This window comes from Scophthalmus maximus, chromosome 14 (assembly GCF_022379125.1).
Source record: "Scophthalmus maximus strain ysfricsl-2021 chromosome 14, ASM2237912v1, whole genome shotgun sequence".
In the NCBI taxonomy this organism is placed as follows: Eukaryota; Metazoa; Chordata; class Actinopteri; order Pleuronectiformes; family Scophthalmidae; genus Scophthalmus; species Scophthalmus maximus.
In genome coordinates, this window is record NC_061528.1 from 11,701,520 (window position 1) to 11,723,310 (window position 21,791).

At 41.9% G+C, this 21,791-nt stretch overlaps 2 protein-coding genes across 3 annotated transcripts; both read left to right on the forward strand.

Annotated features, from left to right (window-relative positions):
* Nucleotides 1–1,962: 1,962 nt before the first annotated feature.
* LOC118320346 (activin receptor type-1C) lies at nt 1,963–16,829 on the forward strand. Of its 2 annotated transcripts, none has more exons than XM_047337092.1 (9): nt 1,963–2,326; nt 6,950–7,180; nt 10,295–10,537; nt 10,782–11,012; nt 11,156–11,323; nt 11,893–12,049; nt 12,441–12,565; nt 12,891–12,973; nt 14,354–16,829. In XM_047337092.1, the coding sequence occupies exons 1-9, from the start codon at nt 2,257–2,259 to the stop codon at nt 14,477–14,479; spliced, it is 1,434 nt and encodes a 477-aa protein (XP_047193048.1). In that variant the 5' UTR covers nt 1,963–2,256; the 3' UTR covers nt 14,480–16,829. The 2 variants fall into 2 exon arrangements, with proteins under 2 accessions (XP_047193048.1, XP_035506895.1); XM_035651002.2 differs by having other exon boundaries at nt 1,970–2,326; nt 12,843–12,973.
* Nucleotides 16,830–18,261: 1,432 nt separating this feature from the next.
* LOC118320347 (cytohesin 1 interacting protein) lies at nt 18,262–21,247 on the forward strand. Its single transcript, XM_035651004.2, has 8 exons — nt 18,262–18,532; nt 18,871–18,920; nt 19,081–19,135; nt 19,326–19,428; nt 19,667–19,760; nt 19,872–19,938; nt 20,132–20,198; nt 20,421–21,247. Exons 1-8 carry the CDS (start codon nt 18,365–18,367, stop codon nt 20,906–20,908), a joined length of 1,092 nt encoding a protein of 363 aa, XP_035506897.1. The 5' UTR covers nt 18,262–18,364; the 3' UTR covers nt 20,909–21,247.
* The last annotated feature ends 544 nt before the right edge of the window (nt 21,248–21,791 follow it).

A 21,791-nucleotide genomic window follows, 5' to 3' on the forward strand; every position in this document is an offset into this window, starting at 1 on the left:
AGTATGCTAACATACTGTACTACGATGGTGAACCTGGACAAAAATGACTTGCTAATTGTCAGCCTGTTACCATTTAGCACAAAGCACCCTTGCACATCACTAGTATGCTGTAAATACTGCACAATGAGTAGAAGGCTTGGCATCTGCACTAATAATGTAACAAATGCATTAATATTAACTCGGAAAAAGGTCAAAAGCGCAGGCGTTTTCCCAGCCAGCTGTAACCTGAAACTGCGCGCACAGCGGATGTCTTGGCAGATGTCAAACCCAAACCAGGCTCCTTGTGGCTCGCAGACTGATTAATATGCTACAAGAGTTATGGGCCAGATGATAGAAACACAACAGTGGATGCCTTGTGGTGCTCGGACACCCTGCTTGCATGTATCAACAGCTAGAATAGAATATAGAAGAATAGAAGCCTTTAATTGTCATTGCACATGTAAACTGTACAACGACATTTTTAAAACTTTCCCACTGGTGCATTTGCATTGCAAACATACATTAATTTAGTAAAAAGAACTTGTTTAAAATTATATAAATAGAAGTATATAAATAAAATACATAATTTCTGTCAGACGTCCTACATAGAGACTCTTCATTATTCAGAGTCAACCTGCACGGAGGTTTGAGCCGAGCAGTTTTAAAGTCGCATTGTGTCTCCTCAAGGTTCTTACCTCAGTCTTCTGTATTTCTGCGTACCTTATGATAGAAATGGAGGAGTGATACTATGAATGAGCTGATAAACAAGATCTGCTTTATGTTATTGGGCCCATTATCTACAATTTCCACAGAGATTATTCATTATGTTGTCACATTCATTCCACGACAAATTAACTCAGGACATAGATATACAAATCTATTCATGATGATTGAAAATGTGCTTGTTTGAGAAGTCGGTCCTCAACGATAGGGACTGAAGCTGAAGCTGTGCTGCTCGTACAGAACTCGTAGTCTGCCCTGATGTTGCTGTCAATACATAGAAAAATGACACTGTGTCCTTCTGTTTTGCTCGTGCAGTCTCAGTTCACCCCTGCGCTCGCCCTGGTGACACTGGCACCTGCTGTTGCTATGGAGCCTGAGCAGCAGGAACACTGACACACACACTATGACCTGCTGTAAATAACTTATTGCACACAGGTGAGTTGAACTTTGAACACAGGTGAACGTGCAGCAGACTCGCTCAGCATTCCCCACCTGCGAGCGTCTAGTCTTGGAAGGAACGTTGGCTGTAGTATATACCTAGACTGGTTTTCTTCCATTTCGCTGACCCGAGTGCTTCCCCACAGCCAGGGAGGGGAATTTCTATCGCCACACGGGTGCAAGATAGGCTGCTTACGGCTGGATTACCAAACAGCCAGAGCAAAGAACTGCCCAGTTCCTCGGGAGACACAAAGTTGTTAATTTGTCTTTGGCAATTAAATGCTAATTTGTTTGAGAACATGCATTTTCTAAAGTTCAACATCAACAAAGTCCTGCATGATTTATAATGTGGCCTCCTGTCAAAAATTAAGATAGTTTGAGTTTATTTTTGGGTGCACTTTAGTACACATTCATACATTTATATATGTTTTAGTCAAATGATCACGAGTAACTCCAAACAATAAAGCAGCCATTCATCACCTGGACCCGCAAACAGGTAAATTTGGCTGCTTTTTGGAAAACCTACATGTCATTATAAACCACGATCACTGTGGAGTTGGACATGATGAACTTCCCTAAAGCAGCTACTGTAATGTTCATATTTCATTTGGGACTGTGTGTGTGTGTGTGTGTGCGTTTTACACCTTGTTTGTTGGTGATAGTCTCTAACTACGTCCTCAAAGATAACTCTGGATTACATTAACCTGTTGTCCTTTCACAGCATGAATGTATATTTAGTAAATGAATGAGAAGTGACAGCTCGGTGAACTCAGGTCATTTCCACATCGGAGAAGGAGACGGGACGTGCTGTTTCACCGGACCTGCAGCAGTTGAGTGGATGTGCCGCACACACACACACACACACACACACTTTCGCCCTGGCTCTAATTCACATGTCTCTATCAGAGGTCTGCAGCAGCTAATCCTCTTAAAGTCTGCTCAGCAGAGGCGGAGCGAACCTCTCGTCGCCGTGCACACTCTCCCTCCCCGCTCATTCACCGCGAGGCTCCGCGGTGGCCGACGGACTTAACCCGCCATGCGCAACGCCGCGTTGGCCGCGTGCGGAGCAGCTGCGTAAACGGCGCGTCGGAGACGGAGCCGATGCCGTGACTTGCCATGACTCGTACCGGGACGCAGAGCTTTCAAGCGGCGTTGATCCTCCTGTCCGTCGCCCAGCTGACTGCAGGTACAGTGGCCGACACGTCCCTCTCGCTCACTTTACGCGACACCATGCGTTCACGGAGCAAACGATCATACGGTTTGAATGTGAGTTATGACACTACATGCAGCCGTGGGTCATTAGTTGTTCTTCTTTGTTCAACACAGCTGTTTTCAAGAAAACACGTGTCCTGGCAACACATGGCAATTACTAACTTTAGAGGGGCACATTATGAAACCAATATAGTAACAGCAAAGAGATCATAAGTTGTATATGTAGTTCATTTTTACGCACACAAGTCGGTGATCAAGCTGTGAGGTTATGGTGAGGTCATTGTTTTGGCACAATTTTAAATTGAGTATAGTCTCATGCAGCAGTTTGACATTTACACGTTTTATTAAGATCTGAATGTTATTTTTCTTTTAACTGTTTATATGTTGAAGGTTATACATTTGATTTTGTTTGACTTAATTTTTTGGACTGAATTCTTACTAGAGCTAAAATGCAATTAGTTGATTCGTCAGTCGACTAAAAACATTCATCTGCAGCTATTTTGAAAAGTGATCACTCATGTCAGTCATTTTTTCCCAATTAATAATACCAGACTCCTCTGGTTCAAGCCTCTCTTTTCCATGTCATGTGATATTACGCAGAAGGTCTTAGGGTTTTTGAAATGCTGGTTTGGACAAAAGAAGCAATTTGAAGATGTCAAACTAGGATGCTTTGATTTGCATGTTTCATCATTTTTTTTAACCTTTTTTTTTCACACAATTTACTGTGAACATAATTAGCAGATCAATTGATAATGAGAATAATGGTTAGATGCTCTGCATTCACATTAGATACTATGACATTGTGGTCACCAGGTGGTAATTCTGCATTTATTGTGATCAAATACTCAAGGTGGCTGTTGATGACACAAATGTCTGCAATGAACAGAGTCAAAGAAAAACAAGAACAGAACAAGGAACCAGAGAGGAAGAAATAGAAAGTGTCAGAGAAATGAAACATGTCCCTGGTTGACAGCACTGTGTGGGAGCTGTTTCCATATATTTCCAATGGGGCGAGAACAAAAGGTAGTTTGGTTAATTCTAAAAGACACTAAAGTTTGTCTGTCGGTCATCAGACATTTCTTGTTCAGACACATCAATAACAGAAGTGCACTTTTTTGGTAGAAATAATTAAATGCAGAGTGTTTTTTTTTGTCAGAGATGTTCTCAGTCCACGTTGTATAATGCAGGTAAATTAATAGTGGCTTCACTTTTTTTGCTGAGGACCACTGTGGTTACTTTAACCACCTTTCAGCAATAAACTCATGTGAATTATTATTGCATCTGACTAATTACTAAAGAATGTTGTCCATGAAAGGATAACATTTAGATTCAGACATCTGTAAAAAGTTATTTCTACATTTCTTGCATTGGAAAAAACTTTCAATTGACAAATAGTATCCACTGCTATAAAAGATTCCTCCATCGTAGGCAACATTTTCAATGTTTGTTAGCATTTTACCTACTTCACCCTAAAATCACACAAAAAGCTTATGCATTATTTACAGTTCCTGACTCGATATTCTCTGTGACACATTTTCCATTGCGTTGACACGTTCAGGAGTACACGCAATTAATCAGCTTTGGTCCTTTAGGAAATGACTCATTTCATTTGGAGGACCAGGATTAAAGGGAGCTGCAGAGCTATCCATTAGGAATTCACAGGGAATGAGAGTAAATGCTTCAACACATTACAGCATGTGTGGAAAATATACCAAAATGTCTGTTTAAGATGCTTCTGCATCTCCACAGTCAATTTCTCTGATACATTTTGTCCAGGATAACTGCTCCATTTACAAAACCATGAATTTTGTCAATTGTACAGTGTTGTAATACCTCCAGTGCAATGCCTATCTTTCAATGATTTCTGGCTCTGAGAACCCTTTTTTTTGTGGCTCATTCTCTGTCAAGCCAAAGAGAGATAAATAACTTTTAAATTGACAGTCCGTGTGGAATCACATGTAAAGTGACACTCCGGGCTGATTACCTGCACTATGCCATAAGATATGACGCAGAGAGAGTGGGGAAAGCAGCCGGGAGATTTAGAGCTTCGTAAATATAAGGTGGGGAAATTCTACTGATGGGCAACAGTTGCCCAGTTTGGAGAATGTCATATCAGACTTTGTGTGGCCTAGTCAGGCTGCAGTAAAACATTCAGGCAACGCTCTGGACCCATCCATGGATTTCAAAGACATGCATTCCACTATATTCATAATATGTCAAGGGAAGCAACGGTTATTTATTTTTTATAGGTGGGGCATTGGAGGGTCTACTAACAGAGATTTCTGTCACATCTGCAGAAGCCTAATACTTAAGCTTTCACGTTAACAGTGCCGATTGATGCCAATCTTGATTTGTTGCACAAAGACTTTTCTTTTTTAAGTATCGGATAAGTGAAAATATTACAGTTGATCTCATGTGAAGAAAAATTCATGGCCTAATATTGACAGACAAGATGGAGCAGTGAACGCATCTTTTTAAATTAATTTTATGTAATTTCTTGAAAAGGAATGACGTTTTGCTTTCTACCTTGATGTATATTTGAGGAGACACCTATGCTGATTTTAGCTTGTAGTTTCTATTTTGCTAAATTAAAGGTTTCGGTGTTTATGGTACCAATAATGCTAAACAATGAAGAGCATTTAATGTTATTAATTTCCTGCCAAATTCCATGATTAAATAAATAATTACACAGATGCAGCGATGCTCGGACACTATGAAAAACTATCTCCCCTTTTAATTTTCAGTTACAGAACCATAGAAAAATCTAACTTTATTTAATTATCCTTGTCCTTGAGAAAGTTGTTGCCATGCAACTCCCAGGTATGCGGTGAAAGAATTTTTTGTTGTTGTCACATTCCAGTAAGTTTTGAACTTTTTTTGTCTCCTGTCAAGAGGTCTACCTTACTGCTGCAGGAGTTTTACAAAGTCTTTGAAAAGATAAAGTTGCAGTATATTTCACTGGTTGACATCTTCCTTTATTCCAATGAGAATCGTCATTTTTTCATTTTGACTCAATCCTATACTAGCTTGATACTGCAAATATGTATTAATCTTTGGTTAAACTGTTTCATAGTTTTCCTAGAGGGGCTTCTTATTCCTATATGTGTAGGTGCCCAGCTGTATTATGAAATTAATGAGCTGTTTTAAAAAATGAAACTGTAATTGTGCCCTAGTTCGAAACATTACATGTTCAGTACAAAGTGCCAGGGGGTAAAGGTAGAATTTATTGTCATTGTCTCCATGAATGATAAATATTGAGCACTCCATCTGGCTGGTAATTTACAAAGTTATGGATAACTATGAAATATTTCTTTTTATAATTGTTCTGTAAGAATGTTTTGTTGCGGTGTACCCCAGGGGTCAATCCTCGATCCATTCTGTTCTAGCTTTGTATTAATTTGCTACATGGATGACATACGACTGTATCATTTAAGCCGTATCATGACCTTCGTAGCCCATCCTTACTGATTTGTTTGGCAGCTCTCAAAGATTAGACCTCTTTAAAATTCTCACAGAAAGAAAAATCCTTTCACTGAATGAATCCATGCACTGGATAATTCAAATCATATTCAAAGCGGAGTTACAAAAGTGGGAATCACAGCACGAACCCTCACAACAGTTTTCTAATGTTTTTCCAGTTTTGCAATGCATAGTTTAATGTCTAACTCTCACAGTGGCAGGTTTTGGTATTAATAGTTAAAATGTTTTCTAAGATTGGCTTTTGAGTTTCCCCTAATACATGCAAACAACTTCAGCTTCTTGGAGGGTTACGATTGGCCCGAAAACAAGCACAGCAGGGTGTGTGGGAGTTATCCACACCAAGAGTCAAGGATGAACTGTAACCAAACATCGATTCTTTATAACCTTACCTAAAGCAGTTCTCTTCAATCTGTTTATAAATGACAATTACAATATGTTTACAAAAGAGGTGGTGTGAAACTGACACAAATGAAGTCATGTAAAGAGAGGTGCTTTGGTATAAGACAAAAAAAACCAACCTTAATTGTTTGTTAATGCCTCAGTTACAACAAGATGCAATTGTCTGCAAAAAAAAGTCACTACACACAGGACACACATTTCAGACAGCAGCCAGCAATTTTTACTGGATTTTATATTGACTGACAGACACCTGGGAAGGTAAACTGAACAATGGAGGCTATGTTCATTTTTGAATAGTTTCAATGCTCAAAACTTATAAATGCAGCCGTTAATCTCAGTGTTGTTATTTGTGAATACTGCAGAGACTTTCACTCAAAAGCTTCGCACACTTATTTCCAGGTTTTTCCCAGTGAGCAGCCAAGTGCAGCCTATCTTATCAGTCCCTCAGTGTTATCAAACAAAGCATGACAGCAGTCCTCAAGTAGAACACAAGATTAGCTGGGTGTTAAAGTAAGAGGCATTACACTGGTTCCTCCACCTCCAGCCATTTAAGAGCACAGACCTGCTTACATAACAGCAGCGTCTAAAGAGTTAAAGACCATTAACAATGACATTCTGCAAATAAAACTGCAAATTGGTGGATTAACTACTGGAAATGATCTGTGAGGGAAACAATTGTCTGTCTAACCAGCGTGAGTGATACCATCATGTGTTACAGGCCTGAAGTGTGTGTGCGAACTGTGCGCCAACCACACCTGTGAGACGACCTCAGACGGCGCCTGCTGGAACTCCGTGATGCTCATTGACGGGAAGGAGGAGACGGTGAAGTCCTGCCTGTCGCCCACTGAGATGAAGGGCCAGGTCTTCTGCTACAGCTCTCGTAATGTCTCCAAGAGGAACTGCTGCTTCACTGACTACTGCAACAATGAGACTCTGCACCTACACACAGGTACACCCAGGTCCAATATTATCATCATTATATTTCAATAGAGAGGGTTTAAAAAAGAAGAAGATTGTGGTGCTTCTGCGCTAATGATTTTGTTTAAGTCGAAAAATCTGCGAAAATGGATTCATCCGGTCAGAACCGCCAGTAAGTAGATTCTGCATTCTGTCGACAGCGGCACCGGCACAATCAGTGTGGGATTTCCCACTCATTCTGGCCCCGGCTAGACGAGGTGGATGCTGATCCTTCTAGATCCTGTGACATAACAAATCTGGCAGGGGCTGTGGGACGGCGGTTAGTGATCCTCCCCTGATTTATAAATAAATACTTTGCCAGGCATGTCGTCCTACTGCAAGTTAAGAGCCTCCCGTGCATCTGTTGGATGGAAGTTGGCCTTAAAGCACAGGATGATTACTTCACACCTGTGGATATTCAACTTTGTGAAAAATGCTGGGAGGTTATAGGGTCAGTCTTACCATGGTGGTTCATGGAAGTTTTTGCAAAACAACAAAAGCTGATATGATTAACATTAGCATTAATGTCAGAGTTGTGCTTCTGTCCACATGATGATAAGTCTAATTTCTAATCTTTTAAAATTCCTAGCTCTGTTTTGGTTTTTGGTCTGTTTCTGAGAAAAATCTCTTGGCCTGCAGAATTTATTGTTTGGTGCCGGGAAAGTCGAGTGCAGTGGAGTTTCTCAGAGCTTTTCGCCCCAAAAAACCTGCTGTCTGCTGTAGATGAGAGTGAACCGAATAAAAGTGGGACGTAAAAGCGAAAGAAAAGATGCTTAGAGACTCATTATAGCTGAGGAGACCTGCAGGGCCAGGAGATTATTATCTGTGAGTATGTCATCATGCGCGTGAGTCATTCGACCATTGTTCATATGAAAGTATTGATCAGTGAGCTAAAGAAAAAAGTTAAAAGAAATAACAATGAAGCACCACTTTGTAAAAGTGTTCTAGTGCCTTGTGTTGAGAGGCGTCTGAGTGGTCTGGTTTCAATTCTAATTCAATTTAATAGAATGGCAGTCACAACACATTAAACTCTGTGTGAACCTATGAAATATAATGTTCCATTAATATGTATTTCAGTGCTTGCAAACAATTGAGTGATTCTTCGTCAATTCGTTGATTCTCTTTTTTTTTGACTGATTTTAAATTGGCACAAAGCAAATATTTATATTATATCTTAATCTTCTGGTTATTTCCTGAGTTAAATAATCAATTGTTATTTTTTTGGTAAAATAAATGCTTGTGTCATTGCTGCTGTATACTCTGTTGGCTATATTCACATCAGAACCCTGCACAACAATATTAAGCCTTGGTCATAGTGTGAAATAAACATTCATCCTCCACCCTTTTCCCCCCAACTGATGTATGCATCTAAAATGATTTAAGTTAAATGGAATTGTCAGGGAACGGTCACTTTCATAAAATGGGGAGGTTATACGGGAGATTTAAAGTGAGAGAGGCTGCAGACTGTTGATGAGACGAGTCGGGGCGAGAAGCCTGAGGCTGCGATGGTGTTGACTGTGAATGAGGACACGACAACGGGTCTGTTCCACCGCTCTGCTGTAATGCTAGCCCATGAGCTCATGTGGTGTGTCACTTATTTTTTCATTTATGGAAACTTCATGTTCATCAGTGCTGTGACAGTAGATCGCAGTGAGTGAAGCTAAAACAGTCGTAGGGGTTTTCTGTAGCTGTATATACAGTTTAGTTCAGTTTATGTACCCCTTGGCAAGGATTACGTCTGTCATTTATTAAAAAATGTATGTTCAACAAATAGTTGAAAAGTAATGATTACTACTGAGATTACCTCCTCGTCCCAGGCAGGCTGAGTCACACAAAAGTGACAAATAAAGCCCGCCCCTTTTGCCACTGGGCAATAGAAGAGTCAAGTCTTATTTTGCGCCATATTTGCTAAGCTCCAGATGGACACATGGCAGGATATGTATTTAGGTAAAAGGCCAAAGATGTCTCAAGGAAACTGTGGTTTAGTTCAGGACGTGTTGTTTTGCACAATGGGCCCTCTGCAGATGTTGCATGTTGCTCTTCTGGTGAGGACATTTCATGCTCTGGGGATTAGAGAAGATGACAGGGCTAAATTTACACTGGACTACTTTCTTAGATTTTGGGATTTTAATTTCTGTTAATATGAGACTGCAGCAAATCTAAGTTGTCCTTATCATGCTGTCTTCCAGTTAGTCTTTTGTCGTGCAGCAATTCTTTGTATTTCCCCGGAGCCGTCATTTGTAGTAATCATATTATCATTGTACTATGCTACAATGCCATTACAGTGTTCACTGTGAACACCTTCGTGAGCGTATCTGTAAATCTGGTATTGTCGCCGTGCCCGCCTGCTCTGCTGTTTTTGCTCGTGTCCAGGTCTCCTCTGTCCACCCACGCAAGACAGAATGAAGGTCATGGATAGAAATACTAGGTTACGTGGTTCTTCCAAACCCCAAGTTTATTACAAGGCCTCACAGTGCGCCTGTTTCTGATCAGTGCATGTCTATTTTGTTAATAACCTATTTTAATGAAGTTGAAAGAAGAGAAAAGAGGAAAAAAAATTGATTCTGTTTTTTTGAAAGGAGTTTATGGTTGGTACAGCATTGTATCTCTTAAACCACTTTTGATCAATGACATTTACTGGTGCATTCAAATTTCTGTCTGTCTGGGCAAAAAAGATGTCTGCCACAGTTTTTGGCAGCCTTAACTTTTTCATGATCTGCTAAATGTACAATTTCCATTTCTCTGAATTCTAAGATTGCCAACATGCTGTGGCGTAACTTTTGCTGAGACTGTGTTGAGTGTTATATAGAACATCAAACAAGGCCGTCAGCTGTAAAACACCAATAAAATCCTATTGTTAACCCGAGAGGACGATTTCGACCCCCAGTCTGTTGTCTGCAGGGAACTTAATGCCATAATCAACGGCCACTAGAGGGAGCAACAATCATAGAGAGTTCAGCGACAAAAAACTGAATTGCAGAATCCCTGCCTAATCTATTGATTCCTTTTTAAATTCAAGGAGAATGTAAGCTAAAATGATACACTAAAATATTGATATTAGATTCGATTTACATTGTCACTTTGCGTATGATATGTATATTGTCAGAGAGGCCTTTGAAAGAACCTGGCTGGAGCAGACTGCAGCTCGCTGTGGTGATCCTGGTGCCGTCCTGCCTGCTATGTATGGGGATCCTCCTCGGTGTGTTCGTTGTGCAGGGCCACTACTGTGCCTACAGTCGAGCCAACAAGCAAGACCAAGAGGAGCCGCAGGACGACCAGATGCTCATGTCACCTGACAAATGTCTCCAAGAGCTGATCTATGACATGAGCACCTCGGGCTCTGGATCAGGTGAGAGAAGCTGTCTCAACTGATACGAGGGCGCAGGCTGTGAGCACTCGCTGATTGATTCATTCGGGGTTGGTGAAGTAAATGTACATCACATAGGAATATTCGAATTATGGGGGGATTTACTATATTAATGACTTTTGTTCATAGCATTCCTGCACTCCTTAAGGCTGTGATCTACTGAGAAACATTTTATCTCTGCTGCTCGTCATCTTCCTGGAGGAATCAATTGCTTTGCATCTGGCAGGTCTGCCCCTGCTGGTGCAGAGAACCATAGCTCGGACCATTGTGCTGCAGGAGACGATAGGGAAGGGTCGATTTGGCGAGGTGTGGCGGGGCAAGTGGCGAGGAGAGGACGTGGCGGTGAAGATCTTCTCCACCAGGGATGAGAGGTCCTGGTTCCGTGAAGCGGAGATTTATCAGACGATCATGCTCAGACATGAGAACATCCTGGGATTCATTGCTGCTGACAACAAAGGTTTGAACATTCGCATGTATAATAAGCGCGGTAGCTGTAACATCTTGATGAGTTTAAATACACTAACCTCATTTAATCAACCACACAGTTCTGTGCCGTGACTGCTTCAACATTGTGGCTGTATTATTTGCTGTGTGCTGCAGATAATGGCTTGTGGACTCAGCTCTGGTTGGTGTCAGAGTACCATGAGCACGGCTCCCTGTACGACTACCTGAACAGATACACAGTTTCAATGGAAGGCATGATCGTCCTGGCTTTATCAATCGCCAGTGGGCTGGCACATCTCCACATGGAAATCATTGGCACGCAGGGTGAGGCTGCACTTAGTAAATGAAGAACACGAATCGGAGGACAATGAGCTCATATCAGAGAATTCAAAGGATTTTGGCACTTGTGTGCACAGTAAAGCCTCTAGAATGTTTTAGGATGTTACTCAATAATCATCATAACCCAGATTCACACTCGAATGGTCTGTTTGATGAATTGGACTAATTTAGGGCTGCTGCTAATTAGTATTTTCATTAAAAATGTATCTGTTAATTACTTTTTGAGTAATCTATTGCCTTTAATTCTAAAAAGTAAAATAGTTACAGGGATCCCATGGTGATATATTGGTTTGTGTGACAAACTGCAATTAGCAAATATTTAGCATTTTGTTCTTAAAACTTGTTGCTATTGAATTGAGTCATCTTGCTACTGAAGTATCTACACAGTAAAACCTATAACACATCAACCATGTTCATTTGTACTAGATGATGTTATGCAAAGCAGCGATGCAGATATTTAATTTCTCCATTCATTTTACAAAAAGTGTCTTTGTTTTAACTAATCTGGGAAAGATCCAAACTCTTTGTCTGTCTCGTCACCCTCTCGATTCCAGGGAAGCCTGCCATCGCTCACCGAGACCTCAAGTCTAAAAATGTGCTGGTGAAGAAGAACGGTACAGCGGTCATCGCAGATTTGGGTTTGGCTGTGAAGCACGACTCCAACACCAACGCCATTGACATACCGTCCAACCACAGAGTGGGAACCAAGAGGTTGGATATGCATCACATGAAAAAAAACAACAACAACACACAATTAACTCACACAAAGGACACTTTAAATCTGGTCCCTTTGACTGGTGGTGAAAGGTTTTCCATGAGTCTGCAAATTAGTCTCAAAATTTCTCTGCCGTCACCATGTTTTGAACAAAAACAACTTTAAAGAATACAAATCAATAAGTCTGCAGGAACATTACATTTGACAAATATTGCTTGTTTTTCTTGAGCTGCTCCATATTGATGAAGATAATGTGTTCTGCACTTCTGAAAATCAGAACATGGGACAAAGAGTTACAACAAATCAACACACTCAAATTGATTAAGGAAATCTAAGAGGTACTGGGCTTTTTATTGCTTTACGCCTTAATCATTTTGTCCTCTGCAGGTACATGGCCCCAGAAATTCTGGATGAGACAATCAATATGAGCAACTTTGAATCATTCAAGCGAGCGGATATCTACTCACTAGGCCTGGTGTTCTGGGAACTGGCCCGAAGATGCTCCGCTAGGGGTATCTTAAATGAAACACACACACACACACACACACACATATATACACTCCCACTTGTTTGGATCAGCCAGGAGAACTGTGGCACTAATAGAACATACGTGACACCACTGATGCAAATGTAATTGTTCCAATAACAGTCAGTCATTATGTGCTGTCAGTTTGTCCCTGGCACACACTTAGTTTAATGCCCTTGGCTTTTTTTCATACACTGTACGTCATTCGTCTCGTCTGTGGATCATGATCATGAACAAAAACACAATTTTCGTTATTTTAACAGGACTTAATGAAGACTTCCAGCTGCCTTATTACGACCTTGTGCCTTCAGATCCGTCCGTCGAGGACATGAGGAAGGTGGTGTGTGATCAGAAGCTCAGACCAAGCATTCCCAACCAGTGGCAGAGCTGTGAGGTGAGACGGAGAAAAAGATCTGTCTGATGTAGCCGCATGTAAGATAATGTCACCGTCACCGTGATATATGATTGGTCAACCACAAAAGCTGTGCTGCAGACAGGTGGTTGATGAGCATCTGTGGGGAAAAAAAGAGACTGAACTTGCTGCTGAAGGGAAAACAGTCGGATGCAGGCCACGGTCTGTGGTCAGAGTCATGGAACTGAGCTGGACAAAATCATTTTTTGAAACCAGGCGATTCATAATTTCCCAATGTCTTTTATGAAGTTGTGGCCTTCGCTCCTATTTGGTTGTGCACTCACCAAAGTAAACGCCGAGTTCTGGGAACATCAAATCAAATAAATCAAATGCAAGGGGGCAACAAAGACGAGCCAGATTATCTGAACAACTTTATCAGAAAGGCAAACAGTGAGTGCTCCCAAAGTCTCGGTCATAATCTCTCATTCTTTTAATGTTGTGCAGCGGTCTGCAGCACAACTGAGTTCTTGTTGTACGGTTGAACACCATCGGTGTTCGACCATCATTGTAAACTCTAAGAAAGCGAGAGTTACACGACTTCAACCACCTCACCAGGTGTGAGGAAGCACAAAGGATTTTTAGCGTCTCTTCATTCTGCACACAAACTTCTAGTCTCATTTTTCATGTGCATTTGTTTCAGGTGTTCGGAGCAAGTATAAAAGCCTTTTCTTTTAGATAGAGGGTTTGTCCCCATTGGGAAATTGGTCTGCAGCGACAATCACAGGGCACACCGACAAAAACAAAAACATCAACAGACACAACACTTACACTCACATTGCACCTCGAAGCTGTGGAATGACAGACGCAGACAGCTTCTGGGATAAAGGAGATTTTGTATCAGTTTTTTTGTGAATCAATCAATTTGTGAGTCTGTCTCTGTATAAAACATTCTATTCAGACGTTCATGTATAATTTTAACAATATTACCGTGTTCCCAGATCTCAGCAAATAATTTGATGTCCAGTGGTATCAATAATTAAAAAAAAAATGCTTGACAAAATGATAGATATAACAATGCAAGTTGTACAGTATGAAACAATAAAAGCCTCAGCAAACCTTGAGGAAGATGTCGAATATACAAGCACAGGAGGTATAACTCACATTCCATTTTTTTCAATGTTGCTTCACCTCCTTCAGTCAGTTTCTGTTATTCTGACACATCACATTATTCACCTTTGTCCACAAAATGATATGTTATTCCAAAGAGGTGAGATCACTCCCCTTTGAATATTACCAATAAGAGAGTCAGTTTACATACAACATTTTTAATAGCTTATCATTTATGTTATTCGCTGTATGAATCCGACACTTTGCCTTTTGGCTTTTAATGTCAGTGACCCCGTCTCCTTGTTGATTCTGCAGGCGATGCGTGTGATGGGCAAACTGATGAGAGAGTGTTGGTACGCCAACGCCGCCGCTCGGCTCACCGCTCTACGGGTCAAGAAAACTGTGTCTCAGCTGTCCGTCATCAAGGATGTCAAAGAGTAGAGTTGGATTTGTTGCCTCCGCAGAGCAGCACGGCAGCTGGAACCGGTGCAAACGAGAGGAACTGGGAGAAAAACAGGGATAGACTGTCCACTCCGACTGCCTGATGCTGCCCTCTCCAGGAAACCGCCGCGCTGTTCACCCTCAGAGAGCTTCAGGTTGTTGCTGGTGCCAAAGTATTGTAGGAGGTGACTGAGGCGGCTTCGCACACAGACACCTAATCAACCTATTTGAACCAAACAGCTCAACTTTAGGTAGGAAGAGCCATATGAGATAATAATGAGGTTAATGTATATATATATATATATATATATATATATGTATATGTATTCTGATTATTTTGCTACCTCACACATTTAAGTTGCCAAAGCTTGAAGTTGCACATTGTGATGTTTTTGTGCCATATCTTGTAGCAAACACAGTGTTGTACTTGTAGGTGGTGTGCTAACCGACAATCACAAAGGATACTGGATTTTAAAAAAAGAAAAACGAACCCTAAGTGGTTTTGACTAGTTCTGAGGAACACTGAGGACTGTCGTTGTACATTAGTTGTTTGTTGAAAAGCTCCATAACGGTTGCTCCACACTAAACAGGAACACAGCAGAGCATTCACAAGTGGAATATAATCCTTAGCTTAATATATCCAAGGGTTTTAAAAAAACAACAACCTATGATCCAGGTCAGATTATTGATTGTTTGGCATTCAGCGTGTCTCTAGAAATGACAATGACAGTCGCCCCTGTGGTCAGTCAGTCGCTTGGTCCAAATACCTCGACAGCTACTGGATGACCTTTGATGCAGACGCTCATATTCCTTCAGATGGAGAACTTTGGTTCCCAGACATCTATACAGGCACAAGATAGAGCGGAGGTTCACAGAGAACAGCTTAAACTAATGACAGCTGAGTTCAGACTGACATAACAACCACCCTCAGGCTAAACCCTCGTGTTTGACTGACTATGACTCAACTAGCACTATATGAATGTAGGTTATGTTTAATATAAAAAGAATTTATGCTCGGAACTTGTATGAATTTTGCACATTTAAAGCTTTCAGTTGCTGAAAAGCGCTGCCCTCTGACGGCTGATCAGTTGAAGCTCATGCGTGAATGTGGAAGTGTGTTTTTTTGTTTTCTTCAAATATGTACTATTTTTCCACACTAGTAACTATTAATTCATATTAGAACATTTAAACACCTCCATTTGCACTTCAGAAATTCAGACAAAAATCTAACTTAGCGTCAGCATTGTTGACATTGGCTTAAGGTAACAAATCCTTTGAGTTATTTTATGAGCCTGTTGCAGTTTTACAAGCCGACTCCATAACAGCAACAAGATGAATCTATGGGAATAAAATCATAAACGTCTGTGTCAATATTGTCCATTATTAGCACTGGTAGTCGAGCGGTTAAAGACACCGCACTTGGAGAGCACAGTTTGGGTTGTGGGTGCACACTAATGCCTCTGTCAGACGTGATCTGTAAAGCCTTGTCATAACAGGCTTATGGAAAGTGCACACGGGTTAATCGGTGCACCATGTGTGCTCCTGTGCACTTACGTGTGAAGGCGTGCGCGTGTCGGTGTGTGTTGCAAATCATGTGAAGTGATCCTTTATTTTAAAGATTTGAATCCAATGAATCATTTTAGCTTTTTTGTGAAAGTTAAGTTAAACTGTGAAACTGGTGCTGTGGATGAAAAGACCATTCACCATGGTTTTAAGTTCATGTCTACTTCTACATCCTCAGTAAAGGTTCATGTTTATTTTGAGTTACATGCGTCCACATAGCTGCTTAGAATCAGTGTTGACATGTACCACAATCTGTATTTTCCTGTCATGACGGTATCAGAAGTACTGGACGATGCTGTGTGCAGTGTCAATGGTGTTGCCTCTTGAAAAAATAAGCTTTGTACAGTAGCCCGTCGCTATAATGGGCAAATGTTTGCACGTTTTTTTTTATGTTTTTCTTTCTGTTTAATGATTAGTTGACTTCAGTCATGGAAATATTTGACTGTGTTGCAAAGAATAGGAAATATTGAGAAAAAAATGCAGTATTTAAAGACCCAGCTCCGCTTCTGCCCACTGAAAACACCTTTAATGTAAATTTGTTTTCATCTTAAGTTGAATCCATGCGGAGCCAAGCTCATCCTGTATGTGTTGTCCATCGTGTCATATCTGCTTCTTCAAGAATCAGACCGGTGACATGGAGAAGAACTGAGAGTATAAAAAGACTTACAAGTCATTCCAAAGAGGAGTGACCATCATGTGCAATTTCTGACTGGTGTCTTTTTTTATACATATATTGTATATGACATAGCTAAATATTAATAAATGTGTTACTGCTTTCATAAAATGAGATCAATTTTGTTTTTATTTTTCTCCATTCAGTACTATTTATATAGAGGAAAATAAGGTGAGGTCAATGGGTCGATCAGTGCAGTGCTGCGCCCATTGCTGCACGTTGGACAGACCTTTATCTGACACGGGTCCTTTTCATCTTCCCCATCTCTGTTTTACCTTAACTGACTTGACTCATTGGCGCTTTATCTTCAGCCGCTCTGTGGATTTGTCCGTTAGACAGAGGAAATAGAGCTGAAAGGCAGAGGCCATCAGCACGACACGGATGAGTCATTCCCCTCAAGGTTTTGCCGTGAGTTGCTTTAAGAGACTTCACTGCGGTGCACTCTCTTGAATGCCTTCCCATCGTAAAAACACTAAGACGCCTATGTACAGTAAGGTTATCGAAATAGGTTTGGAGGGGTAGAGGGGGTAACTGGATGTTGCAGCCTCGGACAAAGCATCAGTTGTCTGGGTCGACTCTGCCAGGGTCATAAAATGAACAAGATTGTTTTCAAGAATCTTGAATATTTTAGTATATTTTAAGTCGTTTGTAACCATTATAGTCACTTTTGCCTTATGACTTTTCGGTACATAAAGTAGATGATGTGGAAGGAGATTTGTGAGATGGAGTCCTCTGGTTGGTTGGACAGCAGCTCTGCTGAGGGTTCAGTGGAGGTGGCGGTGCCGTGATGTGATCTGTTACTTAGAGAATCTTTCAGTGGAGTTTGTACGTACAGTACTGAGTGTGGTGCAACTTTTTGTTCATGGTGAAAGATGGTATTCTTTTCCTGCAGATTACACAATGCACCTTTTGACGGCATTGGCGTGTTAGTGGGTGAAGGTTTGTGCACTGTGGTTTAGTTTTCTTTGACCCATCAGCCATTGTCTCACTGACTGCTGGCCTGTGTGCATGTGTGTGTGTGTGTGTGTGTGTGTGTGTATGTGTGATTTTTCTTTTGATCCGACCATGTCTGATGCCTTCGGCCCAATGACCCATGCTGTCTGTGCGGGGAGCGTGACAATGGCCCTGAGCTAAATCGGCCTTTTGTCTGTCTTCTGTTGGACAAGTCTCCCTGCCTGGCAGAATGCAGGACTCAGGCTCAGACTGAAGCTTAGCCCATTGACAAAGTGAGGGTGAGACAGGCTGGAAGCAGGTGGTGCCGGTGGAGGCATGAGGTGGCAGTTCCTCATGCATTGCTGATTTCTGACAGACCATAAATCGAATCGCTTAGACTGCAAAAAAGGAAAGGGACTGTTTGAAGGGGAATTATACAAAAGAAAAACCCTGATTCTTTTAAAGAAACAGCAGACAAGCCCTTATCAAGAAAGAGAAGAAACGGAGTTAAAGGAGGTGAACAGGAAAGGAAAGTGGGTCTACAGAGGCTGTGATCTGCACATGAAGGAGGTTCACCACAGTCATCACATGATCTGGATTTCCGCTTTGGCACATTTTGCTTTTGGGCTGCACAGCAGGGCAGGGCCACACAGTCACTGAAGAGCTGCTGCCGCCGCTGCAGCAGGACGGGATGGTGCTTTGAGGACCACTGTACCATGCAGTCCACCATGAATTTCAATGGACTTCATCGCCGGGGCAGCGAGGACAATTACATCCTGGACAATACTCACAGGAAGAAAAGTTCTCTGTGGTCCCGGCGTTCACTGAGGGGGAACAATGATCGACACCGGCAGAGCACAAGCTCCCTGCCCAGAGGGTGCAAGGTGAGACGATAACGCAAGTGTGATACTGTATGTGATGAAAAAATATATAAAGGTAGCGTGAACTTTTACTTTTAAGTTAAACATCACAAAACATTGGAGCTTTTGGGAGCTTTTTTTCTTTGACAATAGTGTTTTTAAAGCGGTTCACTGATTCAGCACAAACAAACACAGCAGCTCCCTGAGGCTGCCCTAAAAGCCTTTTAACAATTTTAATCTACTGAGTTATGTCACATTATAGGATCAACATGTTCTCAGGCTGAACTGCTTCTTTAGCCTCCTCAAAGATTTAAAACAAAACCATTATACTGTTTTTAAAGAAGCATTTCTCCTTTTTGCAGCCCAAACAAACCTACACCAACTCGCTGGTCGATTACTGTGACCCACAAAGGTAAATCTGTCAAACCTGATCAGAAGGTTTCACCCTGAGCTTTACCTAATGTAAAAGACTATATTATGGCTTTTTTTTTTGCAATACATTTTTATTGAAAGGAACAATGTGCACAGAGACAAATCCCTAAAGAAGTGCCCGTCTTTTTCCTCCTGCACAGGACCACGATTGCCCTGGAAAAGCAAGACAATGAAACATTTGGGTTTGAAATTCAGGTAAGCTTTACAACATCTTATGAATAAATCTAAAATAAAGTACCCAATATGTATCACTCTCATGATTTTTAGGCTTTAATTTTTGAGTAATGTTCATTCTCTCTAGATGTTTAATCTTTTCTGTGCAAATGTATTGTTTCGGCAGTTTGGTCAGAAGTGTGTGTGTGTGTGTGTGTGTGTGTTGTTGCAGACCTATGGCCTGCAGCTGAAGAACAGCTCTGCGGTGGAGATGTGCACTTTCGTGAGCAAGGTGCAGAAGGACAGCGCAGCCGAGAGTGCTGGCCTGACCGCAGGTAAAGCATCTACAGGCGATACGCAAGACTATCATACACGCACACAACTGCCATTTCTGCTGAACACAGATTGACCAGAAATAACTCTCACCACACATGTAAACTACCACCCCCCCCCCCCCCCCCCCCCCCCCCCCAACACACGCACACACCCTGATGCTCAAAAAACAAAGCGAAGCAACCGTGTCTTCTTGTAAGTGATAACTTCCCCTTATTTTTGCATCCTCGTCTACTGTAGGCGATGTTATCGTCACAATCAACGGGGTCAGCATCGAAGGGTCCTCGCATCAGGACGTACTCGGTCTGATACAAGAATCCACCAACAGTCTAAAGTGAGCGACAGCAATGATACAAAACAGTATTATACCAGTGTTTTCTGGTGAAATGGTGTGTGTGTGTGTGTGTGTGTGTGTGTAACGTTGAGGGATATTTTGTGATTCCAGGATGGAAACTGTGTGTGGGAATGTAGTGAAGCAGATAGAGCTGGAGAAGAGGATGACCCTGCTCAAGGTCAGTTTCTTCGACCCTGTCACAAGTAGACTGAAGTACAGGTCGTCCTGCTGATGCACAACTGCATGACTCTACCCAACATCTCTCCACTGAGTCATTTCAATTGTTGGCAAAAGTTCTGAAAGCATCAGTTAAAAAGAAAAGAAAAAAGACTTCAAGTGAAACCCTGGTGTTTTGTTTTTTGCCCGTACAGCAATCATTACGTGAGAAACTGCTGGAGCTGCAAGCGCTCACATTACAGGAAAAGCGCCTGACGCGAGGTGAGTGTTCTCTCAGCTGTCACACCACAGCACTTCCGTTCTCACAGCCAGTGTCGTCTGTCCACAGCCACGCTGTTCGTGATGTGAGCTGAAGTGTAAACTCCAGATAATCTAGATGAAGGAGTTCCCCCCCACAGAGATATGAACGCTGACGAAGTTCCTGCTTCGAACTTCTCGGCAGCTGGAGCTTTTCAGTAACAGGGACTTTATCTGTGTTTTCAGGTGACTTCAACGACAGCAGCTTCCACCTCTCGATGGACTCGTCGCTGATGGGCTCCCCCACGGGCCACTGTGGCCGGCGATTCTCCAGCGAGAGCAGCTACAGGAGTGCGGCGACAGATGACAGTGACCAGGCCAGTGTGTTCGGGGAGGGGTGCTCTCCGGCCCCCTGCAGTGCAGCCAGCTCCACAGACGACAACTGCTTCTTCCCCAGAGACTTCCCCCCACCGGACAGCTCCGGCAGGTTTGCACCGAGCTCCGGCCTTCACCACCACCACCATCACACCCTGAGCCGCTCCAGCAGCTCCAGTTTCGCCGGCAGCAGCAGCAGCTCCCTCTCGCCTTCGTGGGAGGAGACGCGGATCTCCTCCTTGTTCGGGACCCTGCCCAGGAAAGGCAGGCGAGCCAGTGTTCGCAAACACATCCTCAGGTTGATCCCGGGACTCCAACGATCAGTCGAAGAGGAGGAGACGGGGACGAACGCCCAGTGACTCTGTTGTTCACCTGCTCCTCGTCTCTACTTGATACTAAGGGTTAACAGGGTTTTTAATGCTGTGAGACTTTGCAGTGAAGTGTAAACACACACACACACTTGGGTTCCGGTTGAAACTTAAAAATAATAAGTGTTTGCTTTAGTGGAGACACAGAGAAGACACTCTGAAGAGGTGAGCCTGGCTCACTGCTTTATCTTAGACTAATGGCACAAATGCATTATAAAAATGTAAAGTGTTTGAATGAATGTATGCATCAGATTGTAATGTCTAAAAAACAAAATTATATATATATATATATTTCCTACTTGAATAAATACATTTCTCATGTTATAATCACAGTGTGTCATGTGTTCATGCAACACCTTGAATATTCAATTGTGAGTGTACATGAGAATCAATTTTACAAAGCTCCACATCACGTGTACACTGCTCAACTCAAAACAGGATGTGGGTATACGAGTACTACTGTTCTTGCCTGTTTTCATTTCCAAAATCCTTTTCATAAAACGTACTCTCGGCACTCAGAAAAAATGAAAAGGCTTTTTTGTAAATTCTTACAAAAATCGTGGTTTTGACTCATGCTTTAGCTTGTGATATAAGACTGACTGTATGCAAACGGCCTTTTCAAAGTAATATACTTATCCAATACTGTAATACTGTATACTTATATACAGTTTTCTGAACCCGCCAGTGGTTTCTGATGCAGGTATTACACACATTGTGCTAACGTGCATAAACAGACACTGATGTTATTTTGAGGAGAGCATGGTCGTTTTCAAATTGAAGCCGTGGAACTCGAAACACCACGCGTTTCCTGTAATAGACCTCACTTCTTTGGTTTCCTGCTGAGAGAGTGAGAGACACCTGGACCTCATGCATT